At 36.1% G+C, this 17,768-nt stretch overlaps 1 protein-coding gene and 1 pseudogene across 1 annotated transcript; one reads left to right on the top strand and one right to left on the bottom strand.

Moving 5' to 3' along the window:
• Positions 1–700: 700 nt before the first annotated feature.
• On the bottom strand, positions 701–2,967 carry LOC126802660 (proteasome subunit beta type-4-like; annotated as a pseudogene).
• Positions 2,968–5,276: 2,309 nt separating this feature from the next.
• Positions 5,277–5,860, top strand: LOC126797592 (uncharacterized). The gene is made up of 3 exons (XM_050524248.1): positions 5,277–5,393; positions 5,515–5,583; positions 5,723–5,860. The coding sequence occupies exons 1-3, from the start codon at positions 5,334–5,336 to the stop codon at positions 5,828–5,830; spliced, it is 237 nt and encodes a 78-aa protein (XP_050380205.1). The 5' UTR covers positions 5,277–5,333; the 3' UTR covers positions 5,831–5,860.
• The last annotated feature ends 11,908 nt before the right edge of the window (positions 5,861–17,768 follow it).

Genomic DNA, 17,768 nt, shown 5'->3' with positions numbered 1-17,768 from the left:
AATAAATTTCAACTTTTCAAGCAATGAAATTCATGATCCATTAATGGAAACGAAATTAAGGAAAAAGAAAAAAAAAGGTGTCCTCCTCCCTTTTTCTCCTCTTGGTCTCCATCCGTTCCACACTTCCACCTAGAACAGTTGTTTTAAATTCACATTGAGCTATATCGCCGGAAACCTCTGGTTGTGGAGAGCGTTGCGCGCCTTCTGTTCGAACTCTGAAGTCAATCTAGATGTACGGGACGATCGGATTCCTCCAGGAAAAACAAAACTAGAAATGTCCTTGTGCTTCACATGGGATACACGAATTTCCATTCCAGTCTTCCTTGAAATATAAGCATTCACGTGTTGGGCTTGTCTGCTGTGCAGCAAGGTATGGTATACACACAAGTGTGTGTGGTGAAAGAGGCTTATCATATAATGCACGTGTGGGTGTATGTGCTTGTATGTGGAGGAAAATGCTGCTGCATGATATGCAGCAGCTTAGAACAGAATTTTCCTTCACATGCTACGTACTTAAAAAATTGAAATCATCAACACATCTCCCTAAGTAAACTGGCTCACCTGACTCACCTCAATTGACTTGAGCTTGTTGGTTACATTGAGTCCCATGAAGAATGAGCTGCGGAAAGATAGGGTTTGTCTGCAAAATCACCAGGGTGTGGGTGACAGTACTGCAACATGCGGCAAGTTTCTGTCTCAGTCAATGTAAGTCGACGAAGCGGGGACTCAACCCAGCCTTTCCATTTCCTGAGATCTCAGTATCTCTTGCACTTATGTCTATCAGCAAGTAGTTATTATATGCGTCAAAGAAAGCATATGACTCGAAAAGGGTACCCAAATCAGCATCCTTACCGTTTACTTCCATGGTCTTACAAATGTCATCTTCCCTCTGAAACTCCCCTAACATGAAACGCAAGGTACTACGCGACACCTTGTTACTAATTGCTAGAGTTCATAGAAGGATAAGCTGGGGTAATTATGGGCATGACGTCGTATTCGTCTCTCGCATTTCCATTCACAAAGAAAGAAACCCTCTTCTCTTGTCACATATGCTGGTTCGACGCAGAGTGTGTCTATATCTGCCCAGGGCTATGAACTCCTAGCCTGTATGACCCAAAAGTGAGATACCTTAGCGTTTGTTTCTTCAACAATCTCCTCACACATAATCCCGGCATCGTTGTGCAAGAACATGTCAAGTTCTTTGCTTTTCATCACATCGAACTCCGTTGGGCCAGATAATGAAATTGGACTAAACATTTTCACATAATTTTGACTACTTGGACACTATACTAATAAACCCTAGCACAACAAATCGCAAGAGAATAGCCCCTGCGCGGGCAGCGCATCTGAAGTGGAAATTAATCAAATTAAGTGATAAATGATATGGTAACTCAGTATTTTAAGAACACAACAATTGATCGAAAGAGATGAAACGAACTTTGGTAGAGAAGAGACAACGCATATATAAATATAAGAAGGCCAATAACAATATTTGAATCAAATAGTTTTACAAATTCCAATCACCATGGTGTAGAACGCGAATCTGAAAATAAGCAAGAATGCAGACACGTGTACAAATAAAATGTGATTTATTGAATATCAAGCGCAGGGTTACAATCTTTGTGAACTCCTCTGATTCTATCTCTGTATATGACTTGGCTCAAGGGTGACGTGCACTTGATCTTGAGAGTTTGAGTTTGATTTGGATTTGGATTTGATGAAGAATGAGCGATTTAGCCGCTTGATGATTCTTCGTGGGCTTGAGTTTGGATTTGGATTTGATGAAGAACGAGCGATTTGGCCGCTTGATGATTCTTCGTGGACTTGATGATCTTCGTAAACTTGAGTTTGGATTTGGATTTGATGAAGAACGAGCGATTTGACCGCTTGATGATTCTTCGTGGATTTGATGATCGTCGTGGACTTGAGTTTGGATTTGGATTTGATGAAGAACGAGCGATTTGGCCGCTTGATGATTCTTCGTGGATTTGATGATCTTCGTGGACTTGAGAAACTTCGGGATTTGTCGAGAGTGATCTTGCTCAAGTGATTTTTCTCATTCTTCTCCAAGTCCCCTCTCTTCATGTTGAAAGGGGTATTTATAGTGTCAAGGTTTCTACTTTTTTAGAATATTTTAATGACACTAAAACAATAAATTCTTTAATTGTATAATTAAATCAATATGTATTTTCCGATTAATTTAAAATTAGTTATTCTCATAACTAAATTAAACAGAAAATAATTGACTTAATTATAACCGTTAAGGAATTTATTAATTTAATCAAATGTCCGATTATCATTTCAAATCGTCAACGACATTCAATTTCTGATTTACGTTGTAATCACGTAGCTTCAGTTACGATCATCCATTTATGTACTGACACGAGTTTCATTCGGATCTGCACCAACTTTGTTGACTTTTGGGCCACGTGTGTAATTTTGTCGGGCTCTTGGTCGATTTAATTATTTAACGAAGATAATTTACTTCATTAAATTTCATATGTCTACACATGGATATGCATGTAAACGTTTAACCTAGCACTCCTAGTTGGCTGTTTCTTGTTTGGGGTATGGTACCATTCAATTCCCATGATCCTTCAGCACCAGCAGTCCGATTTTGGAAAGCAGAGAATCCCCAGAAAGTCGTCAAAGCGTAGGGTTTAGAGATTGTTACACCTTCCTGAGTGATGTTAGCTATCTGAAACATGTTCACAGCAGACCTATCACGGTACAGAAGTACACGCAGGCACTTCTCCAGCAGCTTAACGCCTTCTTCATAACTCAAGTCCTCATGCCACTCATCACGAAGAATAGGCCTTGCAAGGTGATTCCCGAATCCGGTAGCAACATGGTTGTCCTCAAAATTTACACCTATCATGCTAACCATCCCAAGGTACTTTGTGTCCTTCTTCACTGGTGACGAGTGAATTTCACCAGTGGGTTGAACTCGTTACAACGATTGTACATTGTTACGAGTGCTAAATCCAGGGGCCTAACCTCTCGTAGCCTTGTATTTTGATGTGTCATAACTCATCATAATGAGGGTTAATATTGACAATTTTGGTTATGATGTACTCGTATAAGAAATAAGAATTGTGTCAGTTCAATTATAAGTACTCTTATACTTATTTGTCCTGGGTTCGAGTCACGACTCAAAAATCACATGTTGGTTTCGGTAAACACACGGTTTTTGTTGGCAAAAAGCACATATTGTCTGCTTTGAGCATAGAGGAAAATAAATCACAAACTAAGAGGTACTGTGGTTAGGCCAGAAAGCCGAAAAAGAATGTATAACATTGTAAAAACCCGATCCTCATTTTTATTTGTGATCTTTCTTCTACTTTCCAAGTTTCCATGATACAAATCCTTATAGCTATCTTTGTAATCAAAGTTCAATTTTAAACTTTGATCATTTTCTTTTATCTTCTTTGTGTTTTGAGTAGTAGAGAGCCCTATGAACGGCTCTAATGGCTTGATAAAATGAAAAATGTTGCTTACGGTCATTGTAGATAGTGGCATGTCATTCTTGTTAATATTTTTCATTTATATTCTTGTACTTGTGGTAGTAACTAATGAAGTCGGTTTCTTTTGTGTGCCTAAAATGAGTATTTTACACACACACACACACACACACATATATATATATATATATATATATTCTTTTAACAAATTACTCAAAATTACCAGGTAACAATTTAGTTTACAAATAACTCACTATTTAATTTGATAAAGTAAATAAGGAGTAAAATTTACAAATAAAGACCAAATGATGGCAAATTACCACATGTCATAAACTATTTTATTTTTTTACCCCTATTTGACCCATAATGTTTGCTATTAACAATAGAGAGGTTATCTGCTACTGTCGATTATAAAAACTAACTGCTAATGTCGACTTGGAATATACATGCTACTGTTGACTCACTACCAGAAAATAGCACTTAGACGACAACAACAAACTTCGTTCATCACCTAAGAAATTATAAAACGACGAAAACAAAATCGTCAGTTTAGTTAATAAATTCGTCATCTAGGTGAAACTTAGATGACAAAATCCAGTTTTGTCGTCTTAGCTGTACATTTTAAATGACGAAATATGATCTCGTCATCTAAGATGGTGACCTAGTCCGCAAACAACTATATTTTCGTCTTAGCACAGAACTTAGATGACGTATTTTGATTTTGTCGTCTAAGAAATTGTAAGGTGACAAACACATCGATTTAGATGACGAAATTTTGCGTCGTCTAAGTAAAAGTTTAACTTTATAATCTGGATCTATTTCCAGATCGATAGAAACAGAGAAAAAACATAAAAAAACTGCTGCTATGAACAATTGTTGCCCGGAAGGATTGATAGCAGAGTCATACAATATTTCTCCACCTTTGTACAAACTCGAGGCTCTCATTCTATGCTGGTAAGCTTCTCTAGAATCAATAGTTTCGAATTTGGTTTATTTTGGGTTATGGGATTCAAGATCTGGGGAATTTGAGATTCGCGATTTAGATTGGAATGTTCATCTTTGTAGACCGATGCTAGCTGCCAAGATTTCGACTAGGGTTTACCATTTGGGGCTTTTGGGTTAGGGATTCGGGATTTTTCTAACTCGATATTGTGGTTTACGATTTGAGGGGTCTTCTTATTGGGTTATAGACTTGTTATGTAAAATTTAGCCGGAATGTTATGCTTATTGATTTTTCTAGCACTCTTATGTTTTGCTAAATGATTTATTTTCCTCCTTTTGTTTTGATTTCTCTTAGAATTTTTTTGTGGTGACTTGGGTTTTGAGTATGTATTGGCAGAAGCCGAGGAGATTAAGATGACGGTTGATTGGGAAGTTGAGGTGGACTAGTTTGTTGCAAAAACTAGAGCAAATCAAATGAAGAGTGGAAGGGGAAGACAGTTGTGTATTCGGATTTGAATCACATTGTTGTGAGAATCTCGCCCAAGTATGCAGCTGATTCTATTCTCACATTGACATTGTCTTCTCAACGTAAGTTTTGTTTTGTTTTGTCCAGTCTCCAAGTATGTATCTTTTTTTAGGTGTTGTTGTTGAAGTGATAATCTTTGTTTCAAGCATAAGTACCTGTATTGGGAAATTGAAGTTTTAGTGAAGTACAATTAAGTATATGTGTAAGGTTTTGGCTAGCTGAATATGATGGGGTGATCTTTAGTTAACATGTTTCAGAGGAGGTGCTGGAGATTGAAGTTCGTGTGTAGCTTGATTTTGGAACTTGGTCCTAGCTTTATAAATCAGGAGATTGCAGTTCGTGCGCATCCGAGTTTCTCTTTTGTTAATAGTAAGAATAGGGAGACACCAATTAAGTGTCAGAAGATGCCGTCTTATATTCTAAAGTTTGAATGTCTTCTTGGAAAGCAGATTGTTAAACTTGAGGTCAGTAATCAATGTAAATTTATCTATATTTGTTTTCCTCTTTTCCTTAAGAAGTATATTGTATTTTTGGCTTTGATAATTCCTTGTGTTGTGATTAACATGATATACTTCTTTCATCTAGCTTCCTGTTGGTACCTCTTTATATGGCACTGGGGAGGTTAGTGGGCAGCTTGAGCGGACAGGAAAAAGAGTAAGTCACTACCAATGCATATATGTTGGGTAGATTACTGAATTTGATGTTGGCATGATACCAGTGTTTCAAGTTATTTAGACTGTTGATGAAACCTCTTATTTTGTGTCAGGAAATTTAGTAGTTCTGTTTGTTTTAGGTTTTTACTTGGAACACGGATGCGTGGGGATATGGTTCTGAAACTACGTCATTGTACCAGTCGCATCCATGGGTGCTAGCTGTTCTACCTTCCGGAGAGGCATTATGAGTTCTTGCAGATACCACAAAGCGATATGAGGTGCTATGATTTAGTCGTCTTTGGAAATTAACTTTAAAATATCGTTGCTTATTGATTTTGCAACTTACATCTTGGAGTATATTATTTTCTCACTGGCAGATTGATTTAAGAAGAGAATCAATGATACATTTCATTGCTCCATCCTCTTATCCGATCATTACTTTTGGGCCATTTGCTTCACCAAGTGCTGTTTTAATAGCTCTATCACATGCAATTGGTAATTTCTCAAACCTTTTAACTTAAACTTGTGTTTCTATGACAATTATGTATGTTCCATTGTTAAGTTTTGGTTCTGAACTCTGTGCATTATGATTTCAATAATCCACAATTTAGAAATTCACAAGCTCCAAAATACTCAAAAGAGCGAAGGAGGAATCCTGGAAGGCAAGAGAGGAATTTGTACAAGCCAATGAGAAGCTCAAGTGGGTGATGAACTTCATGTTGGAGACATTTGGATGTGAGCCACCATTGTTCCCACCCAGCCTCCCCCAAATGAGTATGAAGATGGTGAGAATGGTTCCCGTAGCCTTGGTAGTAGAATTTCTTAATTGCCTGAACTGTGTATATGATTATCTTGAGAATGACCATCTAAACTCAATGATCTACACAAACTTGCTTGTTAGATAGCTAATTGTACTCAAGGGACCATTTATATATTAGCTTTCTTGAAATTGATCTTTCACATCAATATTTGATTGATCAGATTCAAATTATAATCCATTTAATACAAATTTTGTATAATTATTAAATAAATAAATAACAACAGTAAGGTGACAAAATGTAAAATTTGGTATTTATTTTTAGGTCCACATTTAACTCTTTTCTCGTTGGCTTATATTTCGCCGCCTTACACCTAAACTAACGACAAATTTCGTCACTATAGATCATCAAAATTCGTTGGCTAACAAATATGGTGACGACAACAAGTCGTCGTTTAAGTATTACAATTCATCATCTTAGATATTAGGTGACAAAATATATCTCGTCGCCTAAGAATTATACCTTGTTAACTTAGTTGTAACACAACAACAAATATGTCGTCATTTAAGTATTAAAATTTCGTCAACTAAGTAATAAAGTGACGGTCGTACTTTTGTCGTCTTACCAACGCTCTTAGATGACGAATGACTTAATTTCGTCATCTAAATACTTGGATGACAGCGTCTACTTGACGGAACTTAGATGACGAAAATTTCGTCACCTAGTGACTTAAGACGACGAAAATAGGATTTTAGGTGACGAAATGTCGTTGTCGTCTAAGTCATTAATTCTGGTAGTGACTATGAATCTAACTACTACTGTCGACTTGGAAGGTACATGCTACCGTCGACTATAAATCTAGTTGCTACTGTCGATTGCAAAACTAACTGCTACTGTGGTTTTTGGTAAGCAAAATTCGAAATTTCAAAATTTCTCAAAACATATACAATATGGTACTTAAATGAGAGCCATGACATAAGGAACAACTTTATATATTGGCTCACCTCCAAATTGCTGGTGGTTTGGCCGGAAAACTTAAATTTGCCAGAAAAAAAAAACTAAAAAAATGAGAAGAGAGAAATTTGTTAAATCTATGAGTGACATTTAGTAATTTTCACGAAAATAATGCTATTTTAGATATTTTTATATTAATTAATTAATCAGTTTTGTTTTAGTTATTTATTGAGTTTATGTTCTAATTTATATAAGAAATATGAAAAATGAGTTTTTAGTTAATTTAAATGTAGTATAGTACGTAATTTTCTAATATTCTTTTCTAAACCGAAGATTCACATTAAGTTTGTTTTAAAAAAAACAAAAAAAAACAAAAGCATTCAAAATCTATTCTATTTCGCCGAATTGTTGTCTACATCAATAGCGCTCATACAACCTATAATCCTCTCATCTTCTTATTATATTCTATATCAAGAAAGTTACTCACAATCAAAGTATGTATCTTTTACAACCAGCTAAACCAAAACTCCTCGATCGCTATTATAACTCCACGCATCATATGTCTACATCACTACCTCTTACAAAATATCATCCTCTTATTTTTATCTAACACAAGAAAGTTACTCACAAAACATTTTCCACCAAGTTCCTCACAATTAAGCAACAACTCCGGGGTGAAAAAAAATAAAAGATTCATTTTGGTGGCCAAAGGCGTGGGAGAGATCCACAATCTTGTGGATGAATGAAGAGACATGATATATGCATGAATGTAAACATCTATTGTAGTTATAATTAAAAAAAACTAATGTCATTATCGATGATGAACAATGAATTATTTGTAATCTTAATTCTTGTAGCTTTAGTAGAATTTCGTAGTTTATGGATTTTGATCCTATCAATTAAGTTCGGTACAAAATGGATGACCTAATGACTTTATGTTGTAATCTAGTTTTCTTCTCAAGAAAAAAATTATGGTTTTTTATCCTATACCATAACTTTATATTCTGAAAATCAAATTAATTAGTATTCCAACTTCACTTAAAAAGTCCATATTTCAAACTTTTTCTTTGATAATACATGTTCGCTATTTGAAAAAGCTTCTCCTACTGCCGTTAGGATTTTTCAAAATTTAGATTTATCTAGCTTCTAGTAAAAAAAAGGCAAAAATGTCAATTTGCATCCCAAATTTGGCTATAATTATCAGTTTGCACCCCAAAACTTGCATTTGAGTCAATTTACCTCCTAAAACTCGGTAAAATTGATGATTTGTACCACATCCATTAAATTTAATGTTTTCAATCCAATTTTAAGTCACATGTCATGCATTTGATGGGCAATATTATTATTATATATTTATTCATATTTAATAATGAAATAAATTAATAAAACTACTTAAGAGGAACACTTGTTACTATGTTTTTTTTTTCAAAACATGTTATTAATTTATATATTTATTATTTTACGTGATATGATATGTTAAAAGATAATAGAAAAATATAAATAAATACATATAAAATTAAAAAAAATATGTACATATAAAAATATATATATATACACAACACATTATATTTAAATGAGTGGGTATGTTAAATATATAATTCGAAGTATGGTTAAGTATATAGAAAAAAATGTATATAAAAAATTTGATTTAAAAAATCCTCCTTTTAAAGAATATTTTTATTTTTGTTAAGAAAAATATAAATAGAAAATGAAAACATTACCCCTCATATGTATGGCATGTGACGCAAAATTGGATATAAACAATTAAATTTAAAGGATGAGGTGCAAATCGGCAATTTTTACTAAATTTAGGAGGTAAATTGACTCAAATGTAAGTTCGGGTTGAAATTGACAATTATGACCAAATTATGGGTGTGAATTGGTAATTTTACCTAAAAAATGTGAATATTTAATGCCTCTACTAGCTAGCAACATATTTCTACAATAATAAATATTTAGCACAAAACTTTCAATGAGGAGATATATATCTTGGTATCAACAATTTTTCCTGTCGGAATTGTGATCAATGAAGAACGATTTCCCCTTCTTTCGTGTTTCCTTTTCTAGGTCTCAGTGAGATAAGAAGGATTTCCCCTTCTTTATGTTCTTGTTGAGGAAATTCAAATCACCGACATAAGTAGACCTTTTTTTTTCCTTTTCTAGGTCTCGCCGCCAATTCTGTCCTTGTTTTCTTCCTCTTTCCCCAATTACAAAGTACGATACGATTGCAGCTCATTTGTTTGATCAACTCTCCGTAGCTTTCAAAATTAAAGCTTTCCTCAATTCTCTTATTGATTCAATCCCATAGGGATAGGGAGAGTGACCATTTGTTATCAATAACTCTTCAAATTTCATCTTACCCTCAAATCCACTCGCAGATGTCATTAACAAATCCAAATCACCGGCATAAGTAGACTTTTTTTTTCATGGTTTGTATATATATATATATATATATATATGTTTATATATTAATGCATTATAACAGATCTACAGTAGATATGTAGTTTGTACATATCGTGGAACTTGTTCCTTAAGCATAAACACAACTAGTACTCTTCAAGGAAAAAAATGTTTTTTGATTAAAAGAAGATAACTACTCATTGCTACAAAAACATTAATATATCGGGCAATTGTTAATAAAAGTATAATGATTGCCAGCAACCAAAGAAGGATAAGATTACACAGTGAGAGGAGAGGGTCTGAGAGAGTGGAGACCCTGCATAAGTATACTTTGACGGAATGAGAGGTCTTCTTTTTCGGCGGAGCCCCTTAGATTTCTCTTTTGACTCTCACAGATCCTTAGTGGGGCAAGCTTCGCTGTTCTTAGCCACCGGAATCTTCATATTAATCTCAACTAGGCCGGAAACTTCATCCGTCACCTGTTTAAATTCATTAACGGTGTCTAGACTATCGAGGAGCTTTCAAATTGATACCCGAACTCTAGCCTGCTTCTTCAACTTGGCCTACTTTTCAGCCCATTACACTAGCCGACAACCCAGATGATTGCTGCAGACTTGCAACGACAACTTTCAAGGTGGCTCGTAGTAAGTTTGAGCTTACCACCATTTTAATCAACCACTGAGTGGGTTCTCCAGGTTATAAGATGTTGAACAACTCGATTGACATGGTGTCTGCTCTCGACTATATTGATGAGAATGCTTCATTCGCCGACTATGTTGCTCAACATTGGAGAGAACAACCACGAAGATCTTTCAAGCTTACTATGCAGTTGTTTTGACTCAGACCAGGATATTGTCACCAAAATGTTTCTTGAAAGAAAATGTGCCACCGAAGACGATCATTGGGATGACCTTACAAGAGCCTGCAAGCATGTGCTTCGACCGATTTCTTTTCGGCCACGTTTACTGACGATGCAGGTATTAAATGTCAATCTGAGGAGGTGATCGTGATGTGCTTGAATTTTATATTAGATGACAATTTCACCCAATTGTGTGTTTTATGGCGAGAAAGCCATACTGCCATATAAGAGTTTTATAGTGTCCATTGGGGGACTATGATGATCTTGAGGCTGTAATAAGAGTTGTGCATATTTTGGCTTTCTATGTACTGTCAGTGTACGAATGGTTCCTGGCGAGAATGTCATACTGCCATTCAATTTTCAGGCATTTTTTTTTAGTTACAAGCGAGGCTCAAAGAGCCTAAACAAAGTGGAAAGAAAAACTAAAAACTAGTTAGAACACGAAACTCTCCTAGCCCTAGTAACAGCAGCAAGATCATCTATGTAGCATGATTAAGGCTCATTTTAGCTAGAGAATCAGCCGTCATATTTGCTTCCCTGAATATGTGGACAATAGAGGTAGCATCCATGGACTTCATGAGAGCTTTGCACCCCTGCAACAACGACCCAAGAGGGTGTAAAGAGAAATCATCCTTTAAGAGCAGTTGAACAAGGATAGCCGAGTCAGATTCCACCTCAAGATTGTGGATATGAAGACTATTCGCAAGTTTCAGACCAAAGAATAAACCCAAGTTTAAGCTTCAATAATCTCACCAGTGCCAACATTTACTTGAAAACCATTGATCCAAATACCATGATGATCTCTGATGACACCCCTTGCACCAATCCTACCAGCAGGAGAGATTCTGGAACCATCAATGTTAAGCTTGTAGAAATTTTCAGCAGGCATTGTCCAAGCAACAAATTTGTAACTGTAGACAATATCCACATGATTCTTTGCAGCAGCATTATACCATTCATCAACATAACTCCAAATAACACTTTTGGGAACAAGGGGAATGTGAAAATCAGGGTCAAAAACATGCTTGTTTCGCCATTTCCAAATAAACCAACAGATAAACATGAACAAGCTACACCATTGGACATTTCTTTGGACTAAGCTATGACACTTAAGTTGAGCCAAAATCCAACCATCCCAGTCTAAATGAAAGGAGTTAGTAATAGTACCAGGTTTAGTAAACTCACTCCAAATGGCTGCAGATCTGGGGCAGTCCCGAAAGAGATGAAGCAGAGTTTCATCCTTCAAATTACAAATTGGGCATGTTTTGAGAGTAGTGAATCCTCTTCTGGCTCTTTGGACATTGGTAAGCAATTTTTTATGCAACATTGACCAACATAGAGTTTTGATTTTAGGAGGAATGCATAAATTCCACATAGAGCTCCATAAAGAATTCTGCACATTAGAGAAATCAAAACCAATATTATAGGCAGATTTTACATAAAATTTTCCATTAGATGAAGCACTCCATATTCTGGTATCTTTGCCGCACTCCTCATAGCCAATAGGGATATTAATAATATCAGAAAGAACATATTCAGGGAAAAGAGTTGCCAAGAGATTTTCATTCCATCCAGTGTCATTCCAGAAAGTACAAATCGGAGCAGTAATATCGATAATAGCATGAGGAATGGCATGATGATATAAAGCGTTAGAATAAAGCCAAGCATCAGTCCAAAAGTGAATAGATTTACCATCACCAATGCGCCACTTAGTCCCTCTTTTAAGAATAGTAGCCCCAAACATAATGCTTCTCCAAGTGTGAGAACAATCAATAGGCATTTTATAATCATCATCGATAATATTAGAACCTTTGAGATATTTTTGAGTATAAATGGAATTCCAAAGACCACCATCATTTTGAAACATCCTCCAACCAGCCTTAGCTAACATAGCTTGATTCATATCAGAGGTCATCTTAATCCCTAAGCCACCAATCTGTTTAGGTTGACACAAAGTATCCCAATTGACCAAGTGGACCTTCTTTTTTTCCATGGTATCACCCCAAATAAAATCTCTGTTCAGTTTGTCAATCTTATCACATAGACTCAAAGGCAATTTAGTTGTTTGCATAGCATAAATTGGTATGGAAGAAGTTACATATTGCACAAGCGTGAGTCTTCCAGCCATGCTAAGATTTTTACTCATCCAACTCGCAAGTCTATTTTGAATTTTGTCAAAGATGCCAGCATAAGTATGTTTGTCGACCCTTGAGTGAATAAGAGGCATACCAAGGTACTTGCCATGATCACTAGTTAAGGGAGAACAACAAATGCTACTAATTTCAGAAGCAAGATGTTTGCTAGTATTAGGAGAGCAAAAAATGAGGGATTTTTCATAGCTTATGGCTTGTCCAGATAGGGAACAAAACTGATCCAGACAGGTTTTTAAGATAGAAGCTTGAGAACAAGATGCTTCAGCAAACAACATTAGATCATCTGCAAAGAAAATATGTGATACCTTTGGCCCTGATTGTGAAGCACTAACAGCCTTCCAAAAACCAAGTTCCACATTAGACTGGATGAGATGCGACAACGTTTCCATGCACAAGACAAAAATGTAAGGGGAAAGAGGATCCCCCTGTCTAATCCCTCTTTGAGCATAGAAAGAATCAGTTAGCTCACCATTAATATATATTTGAAAGCTTGTAGAAGTAATACAGTGCATGATTAACTTCAGAAGAGAAGGGGGAATCTTAGCTTCATAGAGGACCAGTTCGATGAAGCTCCAACTCAACCTGTCATAAGCTTTTGACAAGTCTACCTTCCAAGCAAAGAATCCAAGCTTTCCAGCGGATTTCTTAAATTTAAAGAGAAGCTCCTGAGCAATCATAACATTATCCGAAATATGTCTTCCAGGCACATAGCTCACTTGGTTAGGACTGACAAGTTGCTGCATCAAAGGTCTAATCCGAGCCACAATAATTTTAGAAATCACTTTGTAAATGGTAGTGCATAAACTAATAGGTCTGAAATTAGTCATATGTTGTGGCCCATCAATCTTGGAAATGAGAGCAATGAAAGTGTGATTCAAACCATCCGGAATTTTACAAGAAATAAAAGCTTCCTGCACAATTCTGAAAATTTCACTAGAACAAAGCTTCCAATGATTCTGATAGAAAATGGCAGGAAAGCCATCATGCCCTGGCGCCTTTAACCCTCCAATGGAAAAAAAGAGAATTCTTCACCTCCAGAAGAGAAACAGGCATACAAATATTCTCAAGGTCCACTTTTTCAATGGCCGGAAATAGCCAAGGTATAACAAATATGGTATCTTCCCAAACTGGCATAGAGAAAATATCCTTGAAGAAGTTAACAACAATATTCTTTAGAGAATCAGAATTGGAGGACCAAATGCCATTAGAATCAAAAAGGCCTTCAATCTTGTTTTGTCTCCGTCTAACAAGGGTAGTAAGGTGGAAGTACCTAGTGTTTCTGTCTCCTCCTTGTAACCAATTATCTTTAGATTTCTGTTTCCAGAACAGGCTCTCTTGATCTCTGATCATCTCATATTGCTGAATTAAGTATGCTTCTAGATTAACTAAGAAAGGGTTGTCATATCTGTCCCTGGCCTTTTGAATACCCCCAATGCGAGCAAGAAGTCTTTTTTTTTCTTAAGGAACAGATGACCAAAGACATTTTTATTCCAGGAAGATAAAGCAATAAAAAGAGAGTTCACCTTGGACAAGAAATCACCCTCAAGAGAATTCCAAGTTGAAGAAACAAATTCAGAATATTCGCAATGAGAAAACCACATAGCTTGAAATCTAAAGGGAATAGCTTTTCTATTGATGGAAATATTAGAAACAAGCTGCATTACAATAGGGCAATGATCAGACCTGGTTTTGGGAAGATATTGAATGAAAGCATCAGGAAACGAGGTTCGCCATGAACAATCACATAAGCTCCTGTCAAGTCTCTCTTTGATTCTGTTGTTGCTCCAAGTATAACATGAGCCAAGAAATCCCATATCAATTAAAGCATTTCTGTTTATCCAGGCTCTAAGACCACCAGATCTACCTCTAAGTGTCCAAAAATTTTTATCAGCTTCGGAGACAAGTTCATTAAAGTCACCAATATACATGGAAGGCAACCCATATTAGCAGCAATATTCTCAAGGAAAGGCCACAAAGAAGATCTAACTGTATTTGTAGGACTAGCATAAATCACATAAAGCATCCAGGAAGGCTTACCAGGACTGGAGACTTTAACTGAGATAGACTGAGAGCACTTGTCAAGGAACTGAACCTGAATTCTAAGATTATTCCATAAAAGTCAAATTCCACCAGAAAAGCCATTAGCTTCCACAATTTTAGAATCATTAAAACCAAGATTAATCAAGGTTTTAGAAGCTCTGTGAAATTGCACTCTAGGTTCACACACAGCTAACATATCAACATTATGTAATTTAACTAAATCAGTAATAGCATCTCTGAACTTTTCACTGCCAGCTCCTCTGGCATTCCAAAATATTATTTTAAACATTATAAAATAATAGAGAGAGAGGGCAAAGACCCTAATTATCAGCTTCCATACCTTCTTGAATAGAAGGTAGAGAGGAATCACCAGGCATCGTACTATTTTCAGTAAAGGCCATGTCAACGAAGGTATCGGTTTCGCATGCAGTAGGCTTAACAACAACATTAATCTCATCAGGAGGTTTATGCCCAAAAAATCCAGAAATACCATCCCCGGAAATCCCTGCACCAACACTATCCAAAGACAACTTCTTAAAAACGTGATGATGTTGCTTGGAGGTAGTGGCACATGCATCAGACTTTTTCTTTTGAGACTTTTTGTCCACTTTGAAACCACTAGATCTGCTAAAGTTAATAGCATCTTTCATAGGGGCTCTAGCTTCATCCTTCTCAAAAACAGAACTATTACCAGCAGCAAAATGAGCATCTTAGTAGAGAAAATTCCAGAAGAAGCTTTGTTCTTAGAAGGACTAGGAGTCACAGTACCTTTTCCCTTAGGAGAAGACAGCATATTTTTTTGTTTGTCCTGGAAGCTTTTCCATAGTTTTACAATTGGAGGATTTGAGCTGGTAGTATTGTCAGAAATGGTATTAGAGATATCATTAGAGTCATCAGCATGTTCACTTTGGAGCACATAGAATCTGGAACCAAACTGTCCATTCTTCTTATTAGTGGAGTCATCATTACCCTTCTTCTTGTTCTTATAGCTAATGAGCATCCAAGGGCCCATATCCTCCTTGATAATCTCATTAGGCATACCAGCCATGACATGATCTCCATCACTCAAATTTCTCAAATCAGCAGATGACAATTTGGACTCAGGGGCAATAACATCTGCAACATCAACATTAACAGGAACAATAATAGAAGGGCATTTGTCTTTCGCATGACCATAACACCCACATTCAAAACAAATTAACGAAATGCCCTCATAAACAACATTGTAAGCAACAGATTCAACTTCCACAAAAGGTTTCAAAGGCTTGTTAAGATCAACCTCTATGCAAATACGAGCAAATTTACCCCTGGCCTGACCTAGAGTGACATGATCAATTCTCACTACCTCTCCCAGAATTCTACCAATTTTAGGAATAGCATAATCTTTAAAGTACTTGATTGGAAGAGCACATATACGAATCCACAAAGCCATTTTTCCAATAACCTCACTCAAAGGATTAAAATCAGACCTCCATTTTTGCACACTCAAGGTTTGCCCAGCCAAAATCCATGGCCCTTCACACAAAGCATAGTTCATATCCTTTTCTAGATTAAATTTGACAATGTAAAAATCGTTCGGCAGATCAATCAATTGCCACCCACCTTTCACTTTCCATTTCCTACGTAGACCACGAAGCATAAAATCATAAGAATTGGTGGAATTTGGCTTACCATGAGCTTTACAATGACAACACAGCGCCAATCGAAGTCCAGTTTGTTGTGAATTTTCTGTGAGAAGGAAATATTCTGACCATGTTTACCAGAACTATAAACACAGTCATCGGCAGTCATCTCAAAGTCATCCACCATCGTTTGGTGAAATCGGTCCACTGGGTTCTTGAGAGTGCTTGCATAAGTTGATTGAGGCTGGAAAGGGTGCTGGTGAATCGAAGAATCAACCTCCTCCATCCTCAAGGCTTCCAAATATGAAAATACATCTCCTCCAACTTTGGAACGTTTTCTTTGATAAGAAAGTAAAACAGGATCTCCGCCGCTTCCCGAAGAAAGGGCAGAGAAAGTAAATGGTGCCGTCGCCACTAGATTATAGAAGAAGACCGGAAAATTGCTGGAAGGAAAGATCAACCCAAGCACAGCGGACTTTTAACTTCCACACAAGTAAAAAATTAAGTACAATTATTATTTTCTCTTAGCATTTTTATGGTATTTTCAGGCATTTTTTAAGGATCAATGTCAAGTGGTTACTATAGGAGCAACAAAATGGAAATGGAAATGGAAATGGAAATGATGCTAACGATTGGCCAATTTATTGAAATTATTAGACTGCTGATGCATTTTGCTAGAGTGCTATTTCTTTTGAGAAATTAGACTTAAACATAAGGAGCCCTCATTTCTTGTCAATTTAATAATTTTGCGTGTTATATTTGAGACTTTAGACCGGATAACCATTTAGAATTGTCTGAACCGCACCGAAATTGTCGATTCAATTTGATTTCAAAAATAAATAAATTACTAACTCTATAGGAACCGCACCGAAACAACTCATTCGATTCGATTCTGGTTCCTATTTTTGAAAATGATTTTAAAACCGTTAGAACCGAGTCTTTACAACTATATATAAAAAACCCTAAAAACATCTTTTGTCGCCGCCTCCCTCATCACTTTTTTTTTTGCTTCTTAGACTCCTACTAATCACTATATAAACTGAAAAAAAAACTCTATTCACTTTGCCTTACGCCCTCACTTCCTCACTTTCTATGTTCATTTGCCTCATTTCCTCTATATTTTGTTACTTCCTAAAATCCAAACAGTCCATAGTTTTGCATTCTTGCTTTCTCTCTCAATTTTTTTTTGAAATAATTGAGATGTTAATTGTTGATCATTGAGTAATTGTATTAGAAATGTTGTTGACGTTCTGTATTTGCATTTTGAAGTTGATATTTTATATAATTATTGTTTAAGGGTTAGAGGTAAATATATATTGCAATGAACTTTTACAATTGTAAAAACCCGAAAACTGACCTGATATTTGCGATTCCGGTTCCTTTTGATTCCGGAAGCAAAT

The sequence above is a fragment of the Argentina anserina genome, chromosome 1 (assembly GCF_933775445.1).
Source record: "Argentina anserina chromosome 1, drPotAnse1.1, whole genome shotgun sequence".
Classification (NCBI taxonomy): domain Eukaryota; kingdom Viridiplantae; phylum Streptophyta; class Magnoliopsida; order Rosales; family Rosaceae; genus Argentina; species Argentina anserina.
Note: the sequence above shows the minus strand (reverse complement) of the source record. Positions and strands in the feature narration are given on the sequence as shown.

Coding starts and splice junctions, on each gene's coding strand:
- LOC126797592 (XM_050524248.1), top strand. CDS start 5,334: ATGCCGTCTTATATTCTAAAGTTTGAATGTCTTCTTGGAAAGCAGATT. Junction 5,394..5,514: donor AGCAGATTGTTAAACTTGAG/GTCAGTAATCAA, acceptor TCTTTCATCTAG/CTTCCTGTTGGTACCTCTTT. Junction 5,584..5,722: donor TTGAGCGGACAGGAAAAAGA/GTAAGTCACTAC, acceptor TGTTTGTTTTAG/GTTTTTACTTGGAACACGGA.